The sequence below is a fragment of the Capricornis sumatraensis genome, chromosome 5 (assembly GCF_032405125.1).
Source record: "Capricornis sumatraensis isolate serow.1 chromosome 5, serow.2, whole genome shotgun sequence".
NCBI classification, from domain to species: Eukaryota; Metazoa; Chordata; class Mammalia; order Artiodactyla; family Bovidae; genus Capricornis; species Capricornis sumatraensis.
The window spans coordinates 37,945,675-37,971,494 of NC_091073.1; the positions used below are offsets into that span (position 1 = coordinate 37,945,675).

A 25,820-nucleotide genomic window follows, 5' to 3' on the forward strand; every position below is an offset into this window, starting at 1 on the left:
CTAGCAATAAGTAATCTGAAAAGTAAATCAAGAAAACAATTTACAATAGCATCAAGAAGAACACTTAGGACTAAGTTTACCCACGGAGACAAAAAGACATGTACACTGAAAACCTGAGAAGCCACTGCAATGAGAAGTCCATGGACAGCAACAAAGAGTAATTGCTGCCCTCTGCGACTAAAGGAAGCCCACGCACAACAATGAAGACCCAGCTCAACCAAAGAGAAACTTTAAAAACGTAAAGATACATATTCTCAGATAAAATTTTAAAAAGATCAAGAAGCTTCCACTTCTGCTTAGGATGTAGAAAGTCACAACATACCATCTCTCTTATCCTAAAAATGAGTAAAGACTAGGTTCCATAAAACTGTATCTTGTCATGAACCCATTTGAAAACAGGCTTCAGGAAAACCAAGTGATCTGAATTCCAAAGCATGGCAAACCTCTGTAAGATGAGAACAGGTACTTCAAAAGTATCAAGGTAGAGAAAAACAAGGAAAGACTGTCAAAGTGTCACAGACGGAAACCTAACAACACTGCTGATGAAAGTACAAATTAGGGCACAGTGCCAAGAGGGAAAAAACCTCAGCGGAGACGCTGGGGAGTTGCAGTGGGACAGCTAGAGTACAGATACCCCCTTCGGCCTCCAGACTCTGAAAATGGAGAAGGATTGGTCCTCACCGTCCATGAAGTCTGTAATAGGCCAGCTGAAGTGCCAGCTGAATAAATGTATCAGGGTGAAGCTGCTTCTTCTTGGTTTGCTTTTTGCCAAAAGATGTAAAGGCATACACCACAAGCTGGAGATCAGACGCCTAACAAACAGAATTAAATGGGAAGAGTGAACATATACCCAAGGAGAATACCCCCAAAGATAACCAAATTATCATTAGCATTAAACGAATAAAACAGAAATAAAGGTGTTAAAAGCTACAACTTTTAAATGTTTTATGCCATCATACGTGGATGATAGCCAAATAGTCATACACAGTAGTTAAAAGTTCAAGTATTAACTATCAAAGAGAAAAGTGAAAAACCTACCTGCTTGAAATACTGGGCCTTAGCTTGGTTGATGTCATATAGTACTTTTTCATCCACAGTGAAAACAAGCTCCTCTGGAACCGGTATATCCCGTACTTTTTCTGAGCCCTGAAAATAGGGAAAACTTAAAAATACTGTATCTATCAAAATATGAGGCGAAAAAGGAGGAAATCATTTGTTCTAACATACCTTCCATCTTCCTTCATTCTCAAGAATTTTCTCATCAATATAATAGCAGATTTTTACCAGAACCATTGCATCAAAAGGAGCATGCTAAAATGAAAGCATACAAGATTTTGAATACTTTATGTAAGTTAAGACTTGACCCAGTATTTTATTTTCATTTTTGCCCCACTCTTAACACACAAGAGCAGAATTCTCATATGCCTCAACTCATAATGATAAAGACAGGGATATTCTACAGTATAGTAAGTAATTGATGTATTTTATTTTCTGAGAAAGAATGAATAGTTAAAGTCAGAGGCACCTAATTGGGGCTCTTGAAGTAATGGGAAAGGATGTAAAGCAAATATGACTCACAAAGAGAAAACAACTGCTATTTGTACTGGAAGGTAAAGGAAGCACACACACATACATACACAGTGGTAAAATGTTAAGGAGCGGTGAGAGCTCTATGAAAAAGCAGATGGAGCTGCCAGTGACAGCACAGGTAACAAGACCCACGAGTCATGGGCAAACCCTTTTCTAACTGCGTCTCACACCTGCATAGTACTCTGTAGCTTCACAACGAATTTTCACAGACATTGCATATATTATTTCACCGAGACAATAGTGTTAAAATGCAACCAGTAAGAAGAGCAATACTGAAGTGCCAATACTTCAGCTACCTGATGCAAAGAGCTGACTAACTGGAAAATACCCTGATGCTGGGAAAGATTGAAGCCAGGAGGAGAAGGGGGTGACAGAGGATGATATGGTTGGATGGCATCACTGATTCAATGGACATGAGTTGGAGCAAACTCTGGGAGAGAGTGAAGGACAGGGAAGCTTCGCGTGCTGTAGTCCATGGGGATGCAAAGAGTCGGACACGACTGAGCAACTGAACAACAACAAATGTGATCTTCACAAAACCCTCTAACAAAGAGAAGACAAAACAGTTGACCCCAGGATTTTAAATTCCGAGAGGGAAATGCGATTATGTAGTCTAATCAATAAAGCACCTATTCTAGTACCAACGTAAGAGAGCAGCAACATGACTCTAGATTAAGAGCAAATTAACTTTATAGTATATATGCTTTACTAATAATGTTTTATATTAGGTTAAATGGTATTTTCGGTAATCATCTTGGGTTGCAAGAGTAACCTACATGGAATTTTGAAAGCATATTATCTAATGAAGACCATCAGATCAATTTTATAAATATATGGGCAATAATGCATACACATAAAATGTGTCCACACACTTTACTGAAAGAAAGTATCTCAGTTGTACAAAGACGCATGCTCATTATAGGACCAGAATTTTTATCCCAAAATAGAAAATATGATTAAAATTACTTTCTCCTGAATTTGAGCAAACCACAGGATATTGCTGCCATCAGTAAAAATCAAAGTAGTACAAGGTGGTAATTTTAGGGGGCTGGGAGTGAGGGAGGAAAGCAAGAAGATAAACTCTTGATGATGAGAGTAACTTAACCCTTACATAACAATGTAACACTCGGTTTGGACAATTTAACACACAGTGAAACAAAACTCTCAAAATGAGAGTACCAAGTAAACACTAGAAAAATATAAGTGCAAACAAACCAGAAGAGAGAGCAGGCAGAGGGGGAAACTGGTTATGAATAATATTAAGCTCAGTTTTAGAATGTGGAGACAGGAAGAGGCTGTTAGGATGAAGGCAACGTGAGACGCGCACGAAGAAGAGGGACATCGAAGCCAGAAGGTTGTTAACTACTTTACAAAGCACAGTTTCCAGGGAATAGTGAGGCTATAAACCAGACTGAGGAGGTTAAGAAGAATCAAACAAGGAGCTGAAGAGAGAAAAGCTGAGGCAATTAACAAGAAATCTTTTGTCAACAGGGGACTCTTAAGGAAGAAGAAAGACAACTGTTAACAGACATTCTATTACCTGCACGGCAACCACTCCACCTTCTTTGGCAGTAACAACTACTTTATTTTTCTTTAGGCAACCAGCGCACATCTCTGTGGTGGTTTGAATGAGTGAGTGATTCTACTAGCTGGGTCCCAAGGTTTGGCATGTGACCCAGGCCAGGTGGACTCCCTGGAATGTGCACAAGATTCACACAGGCTGATACAACCAACCAGCATTATTCTCAGGTCTTTTGCTGGAACCAGAGGGGTTAAAAAAAAAAAAAAGCTGGCTATTTCCATGGAGAACAATAACCTACTAGGAGAGCTGTGAAAACATGGGACTTCAGGTAAAACTATCACGTGGTATCGTCTACACAAAAATAAAGCTGAGCATAGGAAAGTGAGGCCAAAAAATGCAGAATTTTCTAATGAAAGCATTTGGACACTGGAAGTCAGCCTAACCCAAATTTAGCTGTACCCCATGCCATAAATATCTCTGTAAAGTGATGACAGTTTAGGTTTCTATCACCTAAAACTGAAAAAAATTACTGATTAATACAACTACTGAACCCAGATCAACATTACAGGTCTTTTTAGTATTTTACAGTCACTAAATCTTTTGGAGGAAAGCCCCCAGACACAAACAAACAAATCTATCTCATACTACTTTATACTAAGTCATATACTTTATGAAAAGTTATATAACAAGATTATAAATATAGACTGGAATTCTGACTTAGGTTGATTTCCTCATTTTCTTGGTTCATAGACCTCCTGAATGTCCATCAGCAAATGGCAAGGTAGAGATTATAAAGACAACCATAGGAGAACAGAAGAGAAACAAGTTGGGTGTGTGTATACATATATTTTATAAAGAAGGTAAAAAAAAAAAAAGCTATCCAGCACCACATATTTTAATATCCAGAAGTAAACAATGTTCCAAAGATCATGTGTCATTTTTTTTTAACAAGGTTACAAAATTACTAGGTAAATGTACAAATATAGCTACAGACATTTCTCTGAGCACAGAACATACACATAATGCTATACCTTTTAAAATGTGTTTTAATTTTCAACAAGTAGCAGTAGATTTTAAAAGAGCTTCTACTACATAAAGATACATGCAAATTCCATTTTACAGACACACATCAAACTGTTAGCCTAACTACAGACAAAAATAATTTGTCCTATACTGTTTTCACTGAGAATTCATAACTAAAGCTTTTACTCTAATGCCATAAAGCTAAAAAATGATTTATTATCCTGCCACAGGACAGCCCAACTGTTGTAGATTACTGCCACTCATTTAACTGAAAAGAGTAAAAGGGAAAAGTAACTTCAGTAGTTTACTTACGTCACAATTACTGCCAAATACTCCATTAGAAAAGGTAATCAAGTTATAAGATTTGTCACCCCAGCGTACTGTTGGATCTCCATTAAGAATCTTCACAGAAACCTAAAATAAATTTATTATTTCAAATTAAAAGAATCTTCATATTGGTTTTTAAGTATTTGTATCTTAAATACACACAAACACACATGATCTCACTTTTCCTCTCTTCAGGTAAACCAAATTTAATAAAGTAATAGCTAGTCTCAAGAAATAATAATTTAGGTCCTGACTATTTAAATACTCAAAATCCAAGAAATTCTAACAGAAAAGAGGATGGGACAATATTCATGAATGTTTAGAGAATATCAAAGTGAAAGGACAAGGTGTTTGCAACTTTAATAGGATAAGAAGCTTTGATTACTTTAGTCATGAAAATCTAGTTACAAGGAAAACATTTCAAGAATTCATATCCCACTAAGCCACTTTCTCAAATGCTAGGTTTTGGCTATAAGTGAGTCAGGAAATCACTGTAAACATCTTTACAAAAAGAATAACAACAGAACATAAATATCAGAGTATATCACAGTCAAAGCAATTACTGTTTTGTGAAACTTCTATTATGTATGTACTTGTGTGTGTGAGCACATGTGTGTATATTTAATGAGCAGCAATCTAAATATGTCTAACTGTACATTGCAGCAACTGAGCAACATTTAATTAAAATATATCCTTCCTCAAGAAGCTTGTTGATTCTACTTTTAAAAAAGCAGCTAACGAGGGAAAAACTGTTTTGAAGTCAGAAAAATTTTCAATCCAATATTATTTATTTCTCTTATTTAATACTGATGGATGCACAGATTCTGAGATTCCTACAAATACAACTGCTCATCTTTTATTTTTTTCCCAGGAAATGGTAATGTCCCCCCAAAAATAAATAAAACCCCAATTATCCTTAAACTCACTAACGTCAGTGTGTTCTACAAAACCAAATGATAAAATAAGTCACAAGAGTGATGTAATTCTTAGGACAGACCTCACCAACTAAGGTATCAAGGCCTACTGCTGTGGGCTATAGGTAGGTTTTCATGTCACCTTTGGTTTGAAAAGCTCATTTTGCCCCCATGCCTTATGCAAATTTTCTGTATATATAATTAATGGAAAGGTTGGGAACCACTGCCATGTGACAAGCATGTGACAAGCAAATAATACTTATACTTCTTTAAACAACATATAAGATCTGTCTAAGCAGCCTTGCCGCTCAGATGGTAAAGCGTCTACCTACAATGTGGGAGACCCAGGTTCAATCCCTGGGTTGGGAAGATCCTCTGGAGAAGGAAATGGCAACCCACTCCAGTGCTCTTGCCCAGAAAACCCCATGGACAGAGGCTACAGTCCATGGGGTCGTAAAGAGTCGGACACAACTGAGCAACTTCATTTTCTTTGTTTCTAAACAGAGCTGAACAACGTGGCAAGGACTTACAAAGCATTATTTATGTATAATCTTATGTGTGTGTAGCTAAGAAAATGTTTTAAAAGCTCGCACAAAATATTTATATTTTATGACTTAGTATTTGTGCTTTCTTTTCTTAGCTGCCCCTTTCCAAGATAAAAGATGTTTCCAAAATCTAGGAAACGATTGTTGTCATGATTATGTTTCAAGGTGGTTTTATAGGTGTATACTTCAAACTAAGTTGTATACATTAAATATATACAGTTTTTTGCATGTCAATTATTCTTAATAAAGTGATTCTTAAAAAAAAACAATTCTTCTCATGTTCAATTTACACAAGAGTTCTCCAGAAAACTCTGTGGGAAGAAATAAAACAAGGGACTTTCCTGGTGGTCTCATAGTTAAGAACCCATCAGCCAACACAGGGGACAGAGGTCTGGCCCATAAGTGGTAGCTACTGAAACCCATGCCCCAGAGCCTGTGCTCCACAACGAGAGAGGCCACCACAACGAGAAGCCCACGCACAGCAACCAGAGAGTACATCCCGCTTGCCACAACTGGAAAGAAAGCCCATGCAAAGCAACAAAGACCCAGCACAGCCACAAACAAACAAATTCTTAAGAAAAAAAAGAGAAATAACAGAACAAGATAGTCGAATACCTGAGAATAATCTTCTGGTGTAGCATGTGGACTGTCATCATCTAAACAAAATACCAGTAAACTGCTCTGAATTTTCTCTAATATAGTCAGGTTCTCTGGATTAAGACTAATCAAATATTCTCGTGCCTAAAGGGCAAGAAGAAAAAATAAAATGTTACAAGTTAAATATAAAATAGTCAGAAAAGCTCAACAGGTTTTTGAAAAGTTAGCGAAAAGGTTCATCAAGAAAAGTGTAAATTCAAGGACCTCTGTGCTGAGTCCTGAACAGGTTTTCTTCTCCAAAAGCATGCCTAGTCCCTACACTTGTGCTGCTAAATGTATAAAGCTATAAAGTTATGCTCGCTTTCCTGAGTGCTCAGACAGTAAAGAAAATGCCTGCAAGTCAGGAGACCCATGTTCGATCCCTCAGCTGGGAAGGTCCCCTGGAGAAGGAAATGGCTACCCACTCAAGTATTCTTGCCTGGAGAATCCCATAAACAGAGGAGCCTGGCGGGCTACAATTTCACGGGTCACGAAAAGTCAATATGACTGAGTGACTAACCACACATAATGTTATGCCTCCCCCTAGATTTTCTGATTGTTCAATACTGTACAATATATTTAAAACTGCTTAAAGCTTAAAGCTGTCTGTTCATTTGTCTTTATTTCCAAGGGCCAGCATGTCCTTGAGCTGAGTGTTTGAAGTTTAAATGTAAACAAAATAAAAGTATATCCTCTCCCCAATTCTAAATTATAGTTAATAATATTGTACTGCATATTTGAAAGTTGCTAGAGAGTAGATCTTAAAGTTCTCATCACAAGAAAAATATTTTTAAATTTTCTGTACGGTGATGGACATTAACTAGATTTACTGTGATATTTCTCAATAGAAACAAATACTGAATCCTTATGTGTATACCTGAATATAATGTTGTAAGTCAATTGTACCTCTAAAGAAAAGAAAAATGTAAATTATAACCTTAGCCCATCGAGTTCGCTCCTCGGTAGTTAATGCTGCTACCCCAGGTCCGTCGGGTTCACTGTGGCATTTCTTTTGGATGTATGTCAATTGCCTTTGGAAGATTAAATAAGGAATATTCAAAAAGAGCACAGGTAGGAGCACTAGCTACTTTGGCCTTTCATAGGTTACAAAGTTTATTAGTATTTAAGTATTTTAATTAAAATATTATCCGAAGAATAATATTGTATTCCGTATTATCCAAAGAAAGGGATTATGGTCTCTACAGCAATGGAGTTATCTCCTACACCTTTTTTTCCGCCACAGTGATTATGTGCCTATTAATATCATCAGTATACTTGACAAGAGCTTAAGCAAATAAATTTTCCGTTTGATATAATTTATACTTTCAAAAGGTACATGCACTTCCAAGATCCAAGTAAATGCCCTGCATAATGGAGAAATTTAAAAATATTCTGGTACATAAACTCACAAATATCATATACATTTTATCTAACTAAAAACTATGTGAATATAGTAACAGAGGACTTATTCTATACCCAATTAATACTTGGGTTTAATCCCCAAAATAGAAATACCATGTAGTTTTAAATATTTTCACATGTGCCATTGTTACTTAAAACCATTATAAAGACTATACAGTTCAGTTGCTCAGTTGTGTCCGACTTTTTGCGACCCCATGGACTGCAGCATGCCAGGCCTCCCTATCCATCACCAACTCCTGGAGTTTACTCAAACTCATGTCCATTGAGTGGGTGATGCCATCCAACTATCTCTTCCTCTGTCGTCCCCTTCTCCTCCCACCCTCAATCTTTCCCAGCATCAGGGTCTTTTCCAATAAGTCCATTCTTTGCATCAGGTGGCCAAAGTATTGGTGTTTCAGCTTCAGCATCAGTCCTTCTAATGAATATTCAGGACTCATTTCCTTTAGATGGACTGGTTGTATCTCCTTGCTATCCAAGGGACTCTCAAGAGTCTTCTCCAACACCACAATTCAAAAGCATTCATTCTTCGGCACTCAGCTTTCTTTATAGTCCAACTCTCACATCCATACATGACTACTGGAAAAACCATAGCCTTGACTAGATGGACCTTTGTTGGCAAAGTAATGTCTCTGCTTTTTAATATGCTGTCTAAGTTGGTCACAACTTTTCTTCCAAGGAGCAAGCGTCTTTTAATTTCATGGCTGCAGTCACCATCTGCAGTGATTTTGGAGCCCAAGAATATAAAGTCTGTCACAATTTCCCCATCTATTTGCCATGAAGTGATGGGACCAGATGCCATGATCTTAGTTTTCTGAATGTTGAGTTTTAAGACGACTTTTTCACTCTCCTCTTTCACTTTCATCAAGAGGCTTTTTAGTTCTCCACTTTCTGCCATAAGAATGGTGTCATCTGCATATCTGAGGTTATTGATATTTCTCCCAGCAATCTTGATTCCAGCTTGTGCTTCATCCAGCCCAGCATTTCTCATGATGTACTCTGAGTTAAACAAGCAGGGTGACAATACACAGCCTTGATGTACTCCTTTCTCTATTTGGAACCAGTCTGTGTTCCATGTCCAGTTCTAACTGTTGCTTCCTGACCTGCATACAGATTTCTCAAGAGGCAGGTCAGGTGGTCTGGTATTCCCATCTCTTGAAGAATTTTCCACAGTTTGTGGTTATCCACACAGTCAAAGGCTTTGGCATAGTTAATAAAGAAGAAATATATGTTTTTCTGGAACTCTCTTGCTTTCTCGATGATCCAATGGATGTTGGCAATTTGATCTCTGGTTCCTCTGCCTTTTCTAAAACCAGCTTGAACATCCGGAAGTTCACAGTTCACATATTGCTGAAGCCTGGCTTGGAGAATTTTGAGCATTACTTTACTAGCATGTGAGATGAGTGCAATTGTGCGGTAGTTTGAGCATTCTTTGGCATTGCCTTTCTTTGGGACTGGAATGAAAACTGACCTTTTCCAGTTCTGTGGCCACTGCTGAGTTTTCCAAAAATATACTGGGTCCACCAAAAAGTTCATTAGGGTTTTTCTGTAACATCTTGGCCAATCCAAACAAAGCTATGGAAATCAAAACAATGTGGCACAGGTAACACTCATACAGGTCAATGGAACTGAATGGAGAGCCTATAAATAAATCCACTTACAGTCAACTGAGGTGCCAAGGAGACCAAGAATACATGGGAAATCGCCCCTTAAGTAAACAGTGTTGGGAAAATTACCACATAAAAAGAATGAAACTGGACCCCTATCTTATACCTTACACAGAAGTCAATTCAAAATAGATTTAAGGCTTAAATAGTAGGCCTGAAAAAATAAAACTTCTGGAAGAAAATATGGGAAAAAAGCTTCCAGACATTAACCTTTTGCAATCATTTCTTAGATAGGATACCAAAAGCACAGGCAACAAAAGTAAAAATAGACAAATAAGATTACATCAAACCAAAAGCTTTAGCACTGTAAAGGGAACAACAAAGTGAAAAAGCAAACTACAGAATATGAGAAAATATCTGCAAACCATATATCTGGTAAGAGGTCATGGAACCCTCACAATTTAATTGCCAGAAAACCAAACAACCCGATTTTAAAATGGGCAAAGGAACTGAACAGACATTTCTCCAAAGAAGATATAAAAATGGCCAAGAGGTACATGAAAGAGTGCTCAACATCACTAATTATCAGGGAAATGTAAATCAAAAGCACAATGGGATATCCTCTCACACCTGTCAGAAAGACTACTATCAAAAAGACAAGCAGTAACAAGCGCTGACGATGATGTGGAGAAAAGAAAACCCTTCTGCACTGCTGGAGGAACTGTCAGTTGGTGCAGCCACTATAGAAAACCAAGGGGGTTCCTCATGAAATTAAAAACAGAGATACTATATGATCCAGCCGGAGAAGGCAATGGCACCCCACTCCAGTACTCTTGCTTGGAAAATCCCATGGACGGAGGAGCCTGGTAGCCTGCAGTCCATGGGGTAGCTAAGAGTTGGACACAACTGAGCGACTTCACTTTCACGCATTGGAGAAGGAAATGGCAAGCCACTCCAGTGTTCTTGCCTGGAGAATCCCAGGGATGGGGGAGCCTGGTGGGCTGCCGTCTATGGGGTCGCACGGAGTCGGACACGACTGAAGTGACTTAGCACCAACAGCATATGATCCAGTAATCCCAGTTCTGTGTACATATCCAAAGGAACTAAAACCAAGGTCTCAAAGAGACATGTGCATTCCCATGTTCCTTGCAGCATTATTCTCAATAGCCAAGAAGCAAAAGTAACTTAAATATTTAATAACGGATGAATGAATAAACAAGATGTGGTATAAACATACAAATGGAGTTTTATTCAGCTTTAAGAGAAAATTCCACTGTTTGCAACAATGTGAATGAACCTGATGGACACTATCCTAAATGAAATAAGCTAAACACAGAAGAAACACTACATGGTATCACTTATATGTGGAATCTAAAATAGATAAAAGTCTTAGAAGCAGAAAAGAATAGTGGGTGCCAGGGGCTGGGCTAAGGAGAAAATGAGGAGGCATTAGAATCCACTTGCAATGCAGGAGACCCTGCTTCGAATCCTGGGTTGGGAAGATCTCCTGGAGAAGGGATAGGCTACCCACTCCAGTATTCTTAGGCTTCCCTGGTGGCTCAGACAGTAAAGAATTTGTCTGCCATGCAGGAGACCTGGGTTCAATCCCTGGATTAGGAAGATCCCTGAGAGGAGGGCATGGCAACCATGTATTACATGGCACTCCAGTATTCTTGCCTAGAGAACCCCCAGGGACAGAGGAGTCTGGTGGGCTACAGGACATGGGGTCACAAAGAGTCGGACACAACTGAGCGACTAAGCACAGCACTGTCAAGTGACACATAGTTTGTTATACAAGATAAGTCGGTCCTAGAGATCTATTGTACAGCATAGTGTAGTTAATAAAACTGTACTTTCTTTGGAAGGAATGATGCTAAAGCTGAAACTCCAGTACTTTGGCCACCTCATGCGAAGAGTTGACTCATTGGAAAAGACTTTAATGCTGGGAGGGATTGGGGGCAGGAGGAGAAGGGGACGACAGAGGATGAGATGGGTGGATGGCATCAGTGACTCGATGGAGGTGAGTCTGAGTGAACTCCAGGAGTTGGTGATGGACAGGGAGGCCTGGCGTGCTGCGATTCATGGGGTCGCAAAGAGTCGGACACGACTGAGCGACTGAACTGAACTCAACACTCTTAAAAATTTGCTAAGAGGGTAGATCTTAAGGTAAGTGTTCTTACCACCAAAAATTTTACAAATAAAGAGGGAAGGACACCTTTGGGGGTGATGAATATGCTTATGGTATCCATTATGGTAATAGTTTAATCAATGTATGCTTATCTCCAAACTCATCCAGTTGTACAGAAAAATATGTACAGATTTATATGTTAACCATACCTCAAAGGTGATTTAAAAATAACTTCTCTATTCATATTGTAAAAAGAGGTATAGATTAGGTAACTGTAATTACCCCTCTTCTCTTTCAATTTGACTATCTATGGACTTGTTTTCAGGACACATGCATTTTTTTTATATTTAAAAATTTGCATTAACAGTATTTATACTTTAGAATCATACATATTTTTAAAATAGTTTATCCTTGATATTTCCTCAAAATCTGCCTTCATTACTTTCCACTCATTCTTTAATTTACTGTAATCAGGTTTTGTCCTCCAGTGATTATCTTGAAAATGTATTTCTGAATATTAGCAATGGCATCCCGTAAGATCTAGCAGCTTTATCTCAGTCTCATTTTTCTCTTATAAAGTCGTTTACCACCCAGGAGTCAATCTTGAAATTCTGTGTTGGCTTTTGTAGCACTGTTACATTGTAGTCTTTCTAACTCACTGACTATTGGTCTTTTTCACTGACTGTTGTTCTCTATCCACCGTCAAATGTGTGTCTTCCCAAATTTCCCCTCACTGGCCTCCCCCAACCTCTTCTACAAGTTTCTTCTCTGGTAATTTCATCCACTACTTGAATAGCTTCAATTATCACCTTTACCTAAGAGGCAAACCAAATCTCTAACTTTAACCCTATTTTCTCTCTAAATTTCTAGTACCAAATTTCCAAGTGCTTGTTGGATATATCCACCTCAATTTCTGCCAACATTCCAAATTAAATATACATTTAAAAATTATCTCCCTGACCTCTTCCTACAAATTAAGACAAAACTGATCTTAGAAGAAAACACAGATATCTCTCCATGACTATGAATTAGGGAATGGTTTCTAAGATATGACCCTAAAAGTACAAACAACTAAGGAGCAGATAAACTGAACTCTTACCAAAACTAAAATGTTGGCCCTTCATAAGCAACCATGAAAAAAGTGAAGTAAACACTAGAATGGGAGAAAACCATATGTAATTCATGTATCTGATAAGGGACTTACATCTAGGATATATAAAGTTTTACAACTCAATAATAAAAAAGACAAATAACCCAATTAAGAATTGGTAAAGGATTTGAACAGACATTTCTCCAAGTTGTTCAGTTGCTAAGTCGTATCCGACCCTTTGTGACCCCATGGACTGTAGGACGCCAGGCTCCCCTGTCCTTCACTACCTCCCAGAGTTTAGCGTCATAGGTACATGAAAATCTGTTCAATCTCACCATTATGCAGACTCAACTGCAAACCACAATGAGATCCTACTTCATACTCTCTAGGATGGCTACAATCAAAAAGGCTAACAGTAACAAGTGCTGGTGAGAATGAGAATAAATTGGAACCCTCAAGTACTGCTGACGTGAATGTGAAATGGCACACTCATACTGGAAAACAGCTTGGCAGTTCCTCACACGGTTAAACACAGAAGTACGATCCAGCAATTCCACTCCAAGGAATACACCCATGACAGTGTCCACCCAAAAACCTATACACAGAATGGCCACAGCAGCGTTACTCACAGCAGTCAAAAAGTCAAAACAACCCAAACATCTATCAACGGATAAATAATTAAATAAAATGTGGTCTAGCCATAAAGTGCTTTATTATTCAGTAAAAAAAAAAAAAGGAAGTACTAGTAAATGCTACCAGGAGTCTCCAATCCCTGTCAGGAACCAGGCGACACAGCAGGAGGTGAGCAGTGGGTGAGTGAGCAAAGTTCCAACTGTATTTACAGCCACTTCCCATTGCTCCCACTTAGCACCTGAGTTCTGCCTCCCGTCACATCAGCAGGGGCATTCAATTCTCACAGGAGCTGTGAACGGCGCACGTGAGGGATCTAGACTGTGAGTTCCTTATGATGCCTGAGGATCTCAGGTAGAGCTGAGGTGGTGAGGCTAGCTAGCTCTGGGGAGCGGCTGCAGATACAGATCATCACTAGTGAAGGGGTCTGACTGCACAGGGATCATGATAAACCAATTGCTTACGGACTCGTATCAAAACCCTATCACTGAGTGACAAGTGACAACTGCATAATTATTTCATTATATATTATAATGTGATAGTAATAGAAATAAAATGCACAATGAACGTAATATGCTTGAATCATCATGAAACCAGTGCATGTCCATAGAAAAACAGTCTTCCAGGAAACCCAGTCTCTGGTGCCAAAAAGACTGAGGACTGCTGACACTGAGGACCACCACAACATGGATGAATGTTGAAAATGTAAGGTATACTAAGTGAAAGAGCCTAGATAGAAAAGGCCATTTAAGAGTCCCTTTTTATGAAATGTCCAGAGAAGGAAAACCATAGAGACAAAATGTCAAGGGAAACAGATAGAAAGGCTACCTCAGGCTGGTGGGATGGGAGTGTTGGGGAAATACGAGAAATGTCTGCCAATGGATGGGTAAGAGTTGGGGAGCAAATGGGGAATTACTGCTTATGAGTTCAGGGTTAGTTTGGGGGGTGACAAAAATGTTCTAAAGTTGATTGTGAAGATGACAGCACAATTCTGAACATTCTAAGAAATGCTGAAATATACACTTTAAATGAGTGAACTGTGTAGTATGGGAATTGCCTCAAAGCCAGTATTAAAAACAAGAAAAAACTGAAAATTGAAAGGTTACTTCCTCTTCTGTTATAATACTATCTACTTACTCAGTAATAGCTTCCTTTCTTTCTAAATCCAGTTACCAATTCAAATTAATTTTATCTCCAAAACTTTTTCTGCATTTATCTCTTTTTAAGAAAAATTTAAATTGAAGTACAGTTGATTTACAGCATTGTGTTACTTTCTGATATACAACAAAGTGACTCAGTTTTATATATTCTTTTTCAGATTCTTCTCCATTATAGTTCATTATAAGATATTGAATATAGTTCCCTGTATCATACAGTAGAATCTTACTGTTTATGAACAGTGTTCCATATTCTAAAGTTCCAAACTTTAACTTCTTTCCTGGATTACTGCAAATTTTAACACATCTCTTTTGAGGCACCAACTCATAAGATTCAGAATCTGACCGATCTATCTTATACTACTAATACATATCTTATGTTTCTAAATAAAATTTCCTAATGCATTGCTATCGCTGTTGCTAAGTCGCTTCAGTCGTGTCCGACTCTGTGCGACCCCATAGACGGCAGCCCACCAGGCTCCCCCGTCCCTGGGATTCTCCAGGCAAGAACACTGGAGTGGGTTGCCATTTCCTTCTCCAATACATGAAAGTAAAAAGTGCAAATGAAGTCGCTCAGTCACGTCTCTTCGCAACCTCATGGACTGCAGCCTACCAGGCTCCTCCATCCATGGGATTGTCCAGGCAAGAGTACTGGAGTGGGGTGCCATTGCCTTCTCCATCCTAATGCATAGAGCTGGCCTAATCACTCAGTTCACTCACACCTCCACACCCACACCTTTCTGCTTTGTATTAAGCAGAGGGAATTTAAAAAAAAATCTGGTAAGTAATCTCTTTGAGCTCCATCTGAAGGTGAAAATATAGAAATAAATGACTTCAATACAATTTAATAATCAATATAATAGAGATAAATAAGAGGCTAAGTCCTTGGGCCATGGAGAGGGGAAAGGGAATGGGAAATTATGAGGTTAGACATAAAATAGGAAGTAGTAAGCCTGTGGTGCCATGTGAGCAGAAACAAAGCACGAGGAGCAATTCTGACTTAAAAGGTGGACAAGGCAGGGGAAGGCAGTCCAATAGAAAGCATGGGCACATGCAAAGGCTACGGATAACCTAACACATCAGAACTGCAAGCAGAGACACTGGGTAGAAGAACAGGATGCAGAGGGAGGAAGAGCAGGACAAGGTTGAAGGGACAGGCGAAGGTCCAAGCGAGACCACAGTGAAAAAAAAAGAGACTGCTAGCTAGACCTCCAGGAACTACTCAAGAATTTTAAGCAAAGGTGAGACACGATCAAATATGAATTTTCAAAGTCACAGGACTGATGACTATAGAGAATGTAGGGAAGCAAGAAAACCACCTGTGAGGCTGAATCAGAGTTAACAATCTGAACAAACAAGGCTTTTATTTTAATGAAGAACAGAAATCCAAGTATTTATATGAATAAAACCAGAAGTCCATGTTTATGTGAATTCTCCTGATTTTTAAATAGCAATTCAAATTCTGTTATCCAAGCAAAACAGGCTACAGGCTGAATTCAGACCACAAATCACATGTATACAGTTTCTGAGAGAGTGGCTTTCAGTAATCCAAGTAATAAGCCTGATCTAATTATTTTATGTCAAATTTGGAACAAATTTTAAAATACAACTGGAACAGACAAAGATTATCCAAGAAACAAAAGCAAAAAAAAAAAAAACCCTAAAAAATGGATCTTTTTTGTCTATATCAAAATTAACAATGCCTGTTCAAGTATTAAAAAAGTTTGCTAACTGGAATGAAATGTTTTCAACCCATATAACTACTAAAGGATGAGTGCCCAGACAAATAATTGCTACAAATCAATAAGAATTTTAAAATAGCAAATAGAAAAATAGGCAAAAGCAACTCATTGAAAATATGAGTGACCTATAAACATATAGAAATATGTTCAATTTCAGTAGTTATGAGGGATGTGTCAATTCAGGCAACAATGAAAACCATTTTTCATGGGTCAGTTCACCATGTTTTAAGTTTAATTATACCATGTCAGCAACCATGCAGAGAAGTAGGTATCCTCCTAAAACACTAGCAGGAAACATAGTGCTGCTGTCAATGACAATCTGACTCTCTTTGAAAATTTAAAGGTGTATCCTATGATCCAGAAAGTACATTTCTAATGTCAACACAGATATTTTTCTCACAAATACACGAAGAGGCATGCTTGAAAATGTTGACTGTTTTTTATAGTAACAAATGCAAACTGCATCAACAGGTACTAAAGGAGAAATGTCAAACCATATAGTATGACCATTTGGTGGAATTCTATATGACAGTTAAAAAGAGTAAGGTTGATAATCTTTACTCTAGTATGAATATATTATTGTCTTATTATTCACTAAAAGAAATGAACTGCAGAAAAATACCTAAAATAAAATTATTTTCTGGACTTCCCTGGTGGTCCAGTGGTTAAGAATCAGCCTCCCACTGAAAGGAACATGAGTTCGATCCCTGGTTTGGGAAGACTCCACATGCTGCGGAGCAACTAAGCCCGTGCATGGCAACTACAGAGGCCTGCGCACCCTAGAGCTTGTGTTCCGCACCAAGAGAGGTCACTACAATGAGAAGCCCACACACCGCAATGAAGAGAAGTCTCCACTCGCTGCAACTAGAGAAAGCCTGAGCACAGTGACAAGGACCCAGCGCAGCCAAACATAAATCGACTAATTATTTTTTAAAAAACTATTTTTAAATACATAAAACTACTCCTTTCCTCATGACACATGCAAAAATCAATTCTAGGCAGACTTTTAATGTAAATGTGAAAGATAAAAGAATGAAAGTTTAGAGCACAATGTAAGAAAATATCTTTCAAACAATGTGTTAGGAAAAAAAATTTTTTATGGAAGTTCAGACACTACAAAACTCAGAGGAAAATCTACGCAGAACACTAGATGACATAAATTGCATTAAGATCTTTTATGACCCACATCCTAAAGCAATGAAAATAAAAACAAAAATAAGCAAATGGAACCTAATTAAAAGATTTTGCACAGCAAAGGAAATTATAAATAAGATGAAAAGACATCCCTCAGAATGGGAGAAAATATTTGCAAATAAAGCAACTGACAAGGGATTAACCCCTAAAAATAAACCCCTAAAAATAATCAGCTCATGCAGCTCAATATTAAATTAAAAAAAAAAATAAATAAAAATAATGGGCAGAAAACCTGAACAGACATTTCTCCAAAGACCACATACAGATGGCCAACAAATACATGAAAGCATGCTCAGTTCAGTTCAGTCGCTCAGTCGTGTTCGACTCTTTGCGACCCCATGAATTGCAGCACGCCAGGCCTCCCTGTCCATCACCAACTCCCGGAGTTCACTCAGACTCACGTCCATCGAGTCACTGATGCCATCCAGCCATCTCATCCTCTGTTGTCCCCTTCTCATCCTGCCCCCAATCCCTCCCAGCATCAGAATCTTTTCCAAAGAGTCAACTCTTCACATGAGGTGGCCAAAGTACTGGAGTTTCAGCTTTAGCATCATTCCCTCCAAAGAAATCCCAGGACTTATCTCCTTTAGGATGGACTGCTTGGATCTCCTTGCAGTCCAAGGGACTCTCAAGAGTCTTCTCCAACACCACAGTTCAAAAGCATCAATTCTTCAGCGCTCAGCTTTCTTCACAGTCCAACTCTCACATCCATACATGACCACTGGAAAAATCATAGCCTTGACTAGATGGAGAAAGCATGCTCAACATCCCTAAGAAATGCAAATCCAAACTACAATGAGGTATCACCTCACCAATCAGAATGGCTACCATCAAAAATCTACAAACAATAGATGCTGCAGAGGGTGTGGAGAAAAGGGAACCCTCTTGCACTGCTAGTAAGAAAGCAAACTGATACAACCACTATGGGAAACAGTATGGAGGTTCCTTAAGAAACTAAGCATAAAACTACCGTATGACCCAGCAATCCCACTACTGGGCATATACCCTGAGAAAACCGTAATTCAAAAAGACACATGTACCCAGCATTCATTGCAGCACTATTTACAACAGCCAGAACATGGAAGGAATTTAAATGTCCATCAACAGATGAACAGATCAGGAAGATACAATAGAATATTACTCAGTTATAAAAAGGAATGAAATTGGGTCCTTTGTAGTCATGTGATGAACCTAGGATCTGTCATACAGAGTGAAGCAAGAAAAACACACATTGTTTATTAACATATATATATGGAATCTAGAGAAATGGTACTCTTGAACCTATCTTCAGGGCAAGAACAGAGACAAAGACATAGAGAACGGACCTATTCACATAGAGGGGGTAAGGAGAAGGTGGGAGGAACTGAGAGAGTAACAGTGACATAGATACATTCCATGTGTAAAATAGCTAGTGGGAAGCTGCTGAGCTGAGCTTAGCACTGAGAGCTCAGCTCAGTGCTCTATGACGATCTAGAAGGGTGAGAGTAGGGAGGGATGTTCAACAGGGAAGGGATATATGTACAAATATAGTAGATTCATGCAATTGTACAGCAGAAACTAACACAACATTGTAAAGCAATTATACTCCAATTTTAAAAAATTAGAAAAAAATATCAACAGTACACAAGATGTATAATCCATATGGTAAAATATTGTTATACTGGACTACATTCAAATGAAGAATTTCTTATGATCAAAGAGACACTTTGAAATCCACGAAAGCTTCATATCGAGAATGTATAACGAACTCCTACAACACTCCTATACTAGTGGGAAGTGTTGATCAGCACAAATACTTTGGAAAACTGGCATGATCACTGAAGCTGAACATACACATAAACTATGATCCCCCAAGTCCTCTCCTGAGTGTAATGAGACAGAAATGCATGCATGTATACATCAAAGACTTATACAAGAATTTTCAGAGCAGTACTTTTTGTATTAATAAAAATTGCAAGCAAGCTAAGCGATCACACTTGAGAAGGGGGATTTCTGGTATAAGGGGTATAATGGAAATGTTCTGTAGCTTGACCTGGGTGGTAAATGCATGAGTATTTAACTGTGGACTTCTGTGTGTGCTTGTGTACAGGTTTGTAATGCTCAATAAAAATATATACACATACATACAATTTTAGAAGACAAACCAGAAAATTTGAACAACTGATTGTATATTAATATATTAAAGAATTCTTGTTAATATTTTAGGAGAAGCAAGTCATTAGGTGTGGTAATTTTTTTATGTTTATGTTTTTAAGAGTCCTTATATCTTAGAGAAGCTTACTATTTATAGTGAAAGGATATTACGTCTGAGATTTTCTTTAAAATAATCTGGGGGGGAGTGACAGGAGGGGCACAAGGAGGCATAGCTGAATAAGACAATGAATTTATAATTGTTGAAGCTAGGAGTTACTATAATAGCTGTTGAATCTAGGGGTGACTACATGGAGGAGCTTCATTATATAATTCCCTCTACCTTTGGAAATTTTCCATAATGCTAACTTTAAAAATATACACATCCAAAATAATACTCTGCTTGCTGTTTAATCACTCAGTCGTGTTCAACTCTCTGTGACCCCCACAGACTGCAGCCCACCAGGCTCCTCTGCCCATGGGATTTCCCAGGCAAGAATGCTGGAGTGGGCTGCCATTTCCTTATACAGTATTATACATTATTTATTTATATATAATATATATATATATATATAAATATATATAAAAATACATACTATGGGCTTCCCTGGTAGCTCGGACGGTAAAGAATCTGCCTGCAATGTGGGAGACCTGGGTTCGATCCCTGGGTTGGGAAGATCACCTGGAGAAGGGCACAGCTACCAACTCAGTACTCTGGCCTGGACAGAGGAGCCTGGCAGGCTACAGTCCATGGGGTCACAAAGAGTCGGATATGACTGAGCAACTTTCACTTTTACTACATACTATATGTAAAATATACATATATATGTTCTTTTTTAAAAAAATCTGTATGTGCATGTAAATTCATTGCAATAGGTCTGAAAGGACAGAATACACTGTGCTAGCAAAAGTGATTAATTTTGGGGCAGCGAATGGGATGAGTAATGTTTGTAATGTTTATCTTTTCTCCAAGGAGAGTTTATTCATATACAATGAGTAAAATGAAAAGCTAATTTAAATCAAAAATAAAATAAAAATAGGCTTTTAAAAATTAGCATACATAAAATTCTTATTTCTCAGCTTACTATCACTTTTTAAAAGGTAATGTCTGTCGAACATTTTTTTTAACTCAAGTAAAAGTTTAAAACCTAATGAGACTCAAGAAAGTAGTTTGAAAACCTCTGAATCTCTGGTGCAGTCATCAGACAGCCTTCATGCATTACATCAAAGACAAAAACTCGGCCTCGACACAACACTGCAAGGTGACTTGGGGAATGTCCTTCTCTCTCTGGAGAAAAAAAAAAAAGAAAACACAAGACTCAAATCTCTGAAAGCAAGAGTAAAAGCTGCATATTTATATCCAACAGAAAAAAATCATTCCTCCAATATTTTATTATATATTCATCAATATGTCACATGAATAAAAACACTTTAATAAGGTGATAAAATTTCAGTTAATATGTCATAAATACATGTTCTTGAAACCTCTCTATGTAAAACATTTAGATTTTCATGTTTCAAATTCTGTATACTTTAAGAGTCATATAAATTCCATACTACTACAGGGCTTTCTAGTTTTATTTATAGATAGGCTGGGAGGGGGAAGGGGTTGCAGAAAAGTCCGGGAGGAGAGTTATTTAAGTTTCTTTGGGGGATTACTTTACTGTTGATTGATCATCAGATTATTAAACTGCAATAATATCTAGCTAGGATTTCTCAGTAAAATTTATTTTTCAGTAGAATAAGGGTACTTTGTGCTTGAGTGGCAAGAAGAAAGAATTTTGCCCAATTGTAGTGTTACCTAAGGCTCTGATAACACCTGGTAAGCCACTGACAATTGACTGTATGATTCATCTGGCACATATTACCCAGGAACTATTTATTTTTGAGATTTTTAAATAACAGACTATTCTGACTTAGTCCCATTTTTCAAGTACTAGGCCCTGACAAGGGTCTTTCTATATGATCTCTGCCACCTCCCTCTCAAAAAAGGAGGGAAGAAAGTTAAGAAAGACATATACTACCATTGGAAGTAAACTTATTGGTTGATATGTATAAGGAAATGTGCTAAATGCTTTACACACGTTATCTCATGATATCTACTCATTAGCTATGAGGAAGAACTATTTCCTGAAAGCACTATTATTTTTCCTCTTATATCCTCTTTCCTCAAGTCCTCTTTCCTCGGAGCTGGGGTATGTATTTTCTGTGTCCCTCGTGGCTATTTCCAAACCATTTCTTCCCCTTCATAAACTTCCAAATCCTTTTACATTTACCGTCACTACCTTTTATTGTCCTCTACTACTTAAAATTTGGTACTATAAAAAGGAAATAAACCTGAGGCCAAGTTAATACTTGGGGAGACGAGGACAGAGGGTGCTACCTAAGGATAAACATCAGAGGTGACATTTGAGCAGAGAAAAAAAGCAAAAGAGCTAACACAGAAATGTGTGTAGGAAGAGAGCTTCAGGCAAAGCAAACAGCAAGCGCAAAGGCATTAGGGCAAAAGGAGCTGGTCTGCTTAAAGGGAGAAAAAGGTCAGTGCAGCTGCAGCAGAGAGAAATGAGCAGAATGGCAGAAAAAATTGCAGCCACATCCTACGGGCCTTAGGAAGGGCTTGAAATTTTAAAAATGATGGAAAAGAAGCCAATGGAAGGTTTTAATCAGGACAGTAATAATGTCATCTAATTAATACTTTACAAAGGGCATTCCAGCTGCCATATGAAGAAGGGATTATACGCGGGAAGAGAATATATAGCAGGATCAGTTAGGAGGTAACTGAAGTGGTCCAGGGGAGAACAACCAGAGAGGTGATGGTGGCTTTGACTAGGGTGTGACACTGAAAGAATGCAAGGGGTCAATTTTTTCTTTTTAAGATGGGACATAATACAAATCTGTCCAACCCAGTCAAGAGGGAAAATTGTTAATGTAGCACAGAGAGAAGGATAATGCAAAAGCAAGGCCCTTGATTAAACAAGAGGTGGTGGAGCCCAGGACATCATGCAGAAGGGCTATCCTTAGGAATCAGAACAGTTCATCCATCTTTACAGAGAGAAGACAAAGTATATGAATATGTAATAGTGCACTGCAAGGGGGCTGCAAAATGGGCCAACATTTGAATGAATATGTTTCTATGACTGCTGTAATAAGTTACCACTAACTTAGTAATAAATCACCACTAACAAGAAAATTTTATTGTCTTACAGCTCTGGAGACTACAAGTCTGAAATGTCTCTAAATGGGCTAAAATGAGGGTTATCCCTGAGTCTGAAATGTCTCTAAAATGAGCTAAAATGAGGGTTATCCCTGAGTCTGGGTTCCTTCTGGAGGCTGTAGGGGAGAATCTGTTTCCTTTGATTTTTCAGCCTCTAAAGACTGCCCATATTTCTTCTTGACTCAGAGCTCCATCCCTTCATCTTAAAAATAAAATTTTTTTTTTATTTTTTTGGCTGTGCTACACAGTTTTCAGGGTCCTTAGTTCCCTGACCAGGGACTGGACCCAGACTCCAGCAGTAACAGTGCTGAGTCCTAACCACTGGATCAGCAGGGAATCCCTTCCATTCCTCCATCTTTGATGCCATCAAGGGAGGATCATAACTTCCTCAGGCTTCTACCCTTTGGCTCTCTCTGCTTTCTCTTTCTTCTCTTAGAAGAACTCTAGCAATTACTCTGGGCCCAGGTGAATAACCCAGGATAATCTCCCCATCTCAAGCTGAACTGACTATCGAATTTAATTTCATTCTCAATCTAATTCCCGTTTATCATTTAAGGTAACACATTCAATAGGTTCCAAGGATTAGGAAGTGGACATTTCTGGAGATCATTTAGTCTTCCTGCCAGATAGGTTAGCGACTTTGATGATAAAAACATTACATTTGTTGAGAAGTAAAAGAGTTCGTTAGCTAGGAATAAAGATGGAGAAAGTCATCAAACAGTCTTCTCTGAAAGTGAGAGAATATCCTGACAAAATACAGCAAGGTAGTGCTTTGGATCCACGTGCGGTTAACTGAGAAAAGTGACGTTTTGTGGATTCCTCTGGCCAAGTAAACTACTAGGGCAGATGTCTTTAATATGTGGAGTAAAAGCAGGAGACTAAAATCTACACAGCTTTGAGGTGGGGATGGAGATGAGGAGGGGGCAGGTGAGCAAAGGTTTGAGCGTATTTAATATATGCTGGGGAGAGGTAAGAAGAGCAAAAAATCACAGAAAGATGTGAAGATTTGGCAGTGGGGAGGGAGAAATGGAAGTGAAGAACTGCAGAGTCACTGGATTTTAAGTCAAGGTGTCAAAAAAACGACTGAGGCAGACCTAAAGGAAGTGAGTTGTGAAGAGAAAGTGGAGGTCAGAGTGAGATGCCTATAACTGCACTGTTGGAGATGAGAGAGTTTTTATTATAAGCAAGTCTGGGGCATGGCCATAGTAGTGGTGGCTGCTTGAGAAGGAGTACAGATTCCTAGAGGAAGGAAAGAAAGGAGAAGAGACGCCATGGGTCATCCACACATGGAGGCTGAAGTTATCAAGGATGTGACTGAGGTAGTAATGGAGAGACAGTCAGTGAGACTGGTGCTAAACCCATCAATGAAGGAAGGAAAATGATCAAAAAGGACATCACTGGGGCAATGACAAGCAGGGGTGACACAGCCTGCTAGCATTTCTTTTTTTCAAAAGCTCAAACTGTAAGGAAAAAGATAAAATGGAAAGTGCAGTGGGAAATAAAGAGACCAACATCTTCTACTCTCCCTTTCGCCCTTTAGTAACAAAGTATAAGAGAAAAACAAAGTCTCCATTTGAGATGGTCACAGCAAAAGTGTGAAAAAAATAACCAGGTTTCAGAAACAGCAGCTTTCAAAAGGAAAGGGGAGCTTTCCGAGAAAAGGAGGAGGATATAAGGATTTTGCTGGCCATGAGTTCCATGAAGTGCAGCAGCAGACTTTAGGGAAGTAGTGGAAGGTGGGTCACAGCAGTGAGAAACTTGGGTCAGATGAGGTTATGCACTGCTCGATGAATCCAGATGACAAGAGAGGACATTCAAAGTCTGAACTTCTTGGGCAAAACGAGGTGAACAGGATGAAAAGCAAAACTGAATTAGCCTTAATTGTCACTTAAGGGGTAAGTAACCTGGGTCAGAAGATCCCCTGGAGGAGGTCATGGCAACCCACTCTAATATTCTTGTCTGGAGAATCCCATTGACAGAGGAGCTTGGAGGGCTACAGTCCATGGGGTCACAGAGAGTCAGACATGACTGAAGCAACTTAGCATGCACACAAAAAAAACAAAAAACAGTGAAAACCTCAAACCAGGCCTAATTATTGCTTCCTTACTGAGACTAGCCTCTTAGCTGCAGTCGCTAGCACACTGTTATCCCCATCAACACATAATTTCTTCAATTTTCTCCTTAACCAGAGTAGATTCCATACCCAACATTATAATTTCTCCCTCGCAAAAATCCTTCACTCCCTCTTCCACTGTTGCTGCTTAAGAAAAAATACAACATACCATATAGTCTAACTGCAAACTCATAAACACACATTTCAACACTGTTTAGGTACCCTACCTTTGCACAGAATGTGTGCTTTTCCCATTTTCCAAAATGACCATTTCAAATGATCAAATGATACAATGCAAGCATTAGGTTTGTACTGAACCATGTAAGACAGTTTCAAAAAAAATCCAATTCCATAAATTATTTCTAGCTAAATCACTATGGCTGAAAGATAAGGTTCATAGAAAGCCTAGGCCAAGTCAAAATCCAATAAAACTAGTCAAAATCCAGTAAGAAATATTCTTCGAAATAGTACATTCCATAACATCATGGGAATTCCCTGCCAGCTCAGTGCTGGGTTCTGTCCCGAGTCAGGGAACTGTGATCCTGTAAGGCACACAGCACGGCCAACAACAGAGTACATTCCACAGCATCACAGAAGAACTGCAGCAAAACCACCAAATTCTGGGGCTTCCCTGGTGACTCAGTAGTAAACAATCCATCTGATAAAGTTGGAGACATGGGTTCAATCCTTGGTCCAGGAAGATCCCACATGCTGAGGAACAACTACACCCGTGTGCTGCAACTACCAAAGCCCCCCTCACCACAACTAGAGAAACCTGCGTGCAGCAACAGAGACCCAGCGCAGCCATAAATAAAATAAATAAATCTTTAAAAAACTAT

The 25,820-nt window shown here is 38.6% G+C and overlaps 1 protein-coding gene across 1 annotated transcript in view; it reads right to left on the reverse strand.

Moving 5' to 3' along the window:
* The window catches only part of CROT (carnitine O-octanoyltransferase), a 50,407-nt gene that overhangs the window by 15,027 nt on the left and 9,560 nt on the right, over positions 1 to 25,820 (reverse strand). Inside the window, exons 7-13 of the mRNA XM_068972772.1 lie at positions 20,834 to 20,942; positions 7,495 to 7,588; positions 6,537 to 6,662; positions 4,448 to 4,549; positions 1,228 to 1,311; positions 1,039 to 1,146; positions 682 to 812 (exon numbers count right to left, since the gene is read on the reverse strand). Of these exons, the coding sequence (XP_068828873.1) occupies positions 682 to 812; positions 1,039 to 1,146; positions 1,228 to 1,311; positions 4,448 to 4,549; positions 6,537 to 6,662; positions 7,495 to 7,588; positions 20,834 to 20,942 (754 nt within the window). The remainder of the gene's footprint in view (positions 1 to 681; positions 813 to 1,038; positions 1,147 to 1,227; positions 1,312 to 4,447; positions 4,550 to 6,536; positions 6,663 to 7,494; positions 7,589 to 20,833; positions 20,943 to 25,820) is intronic.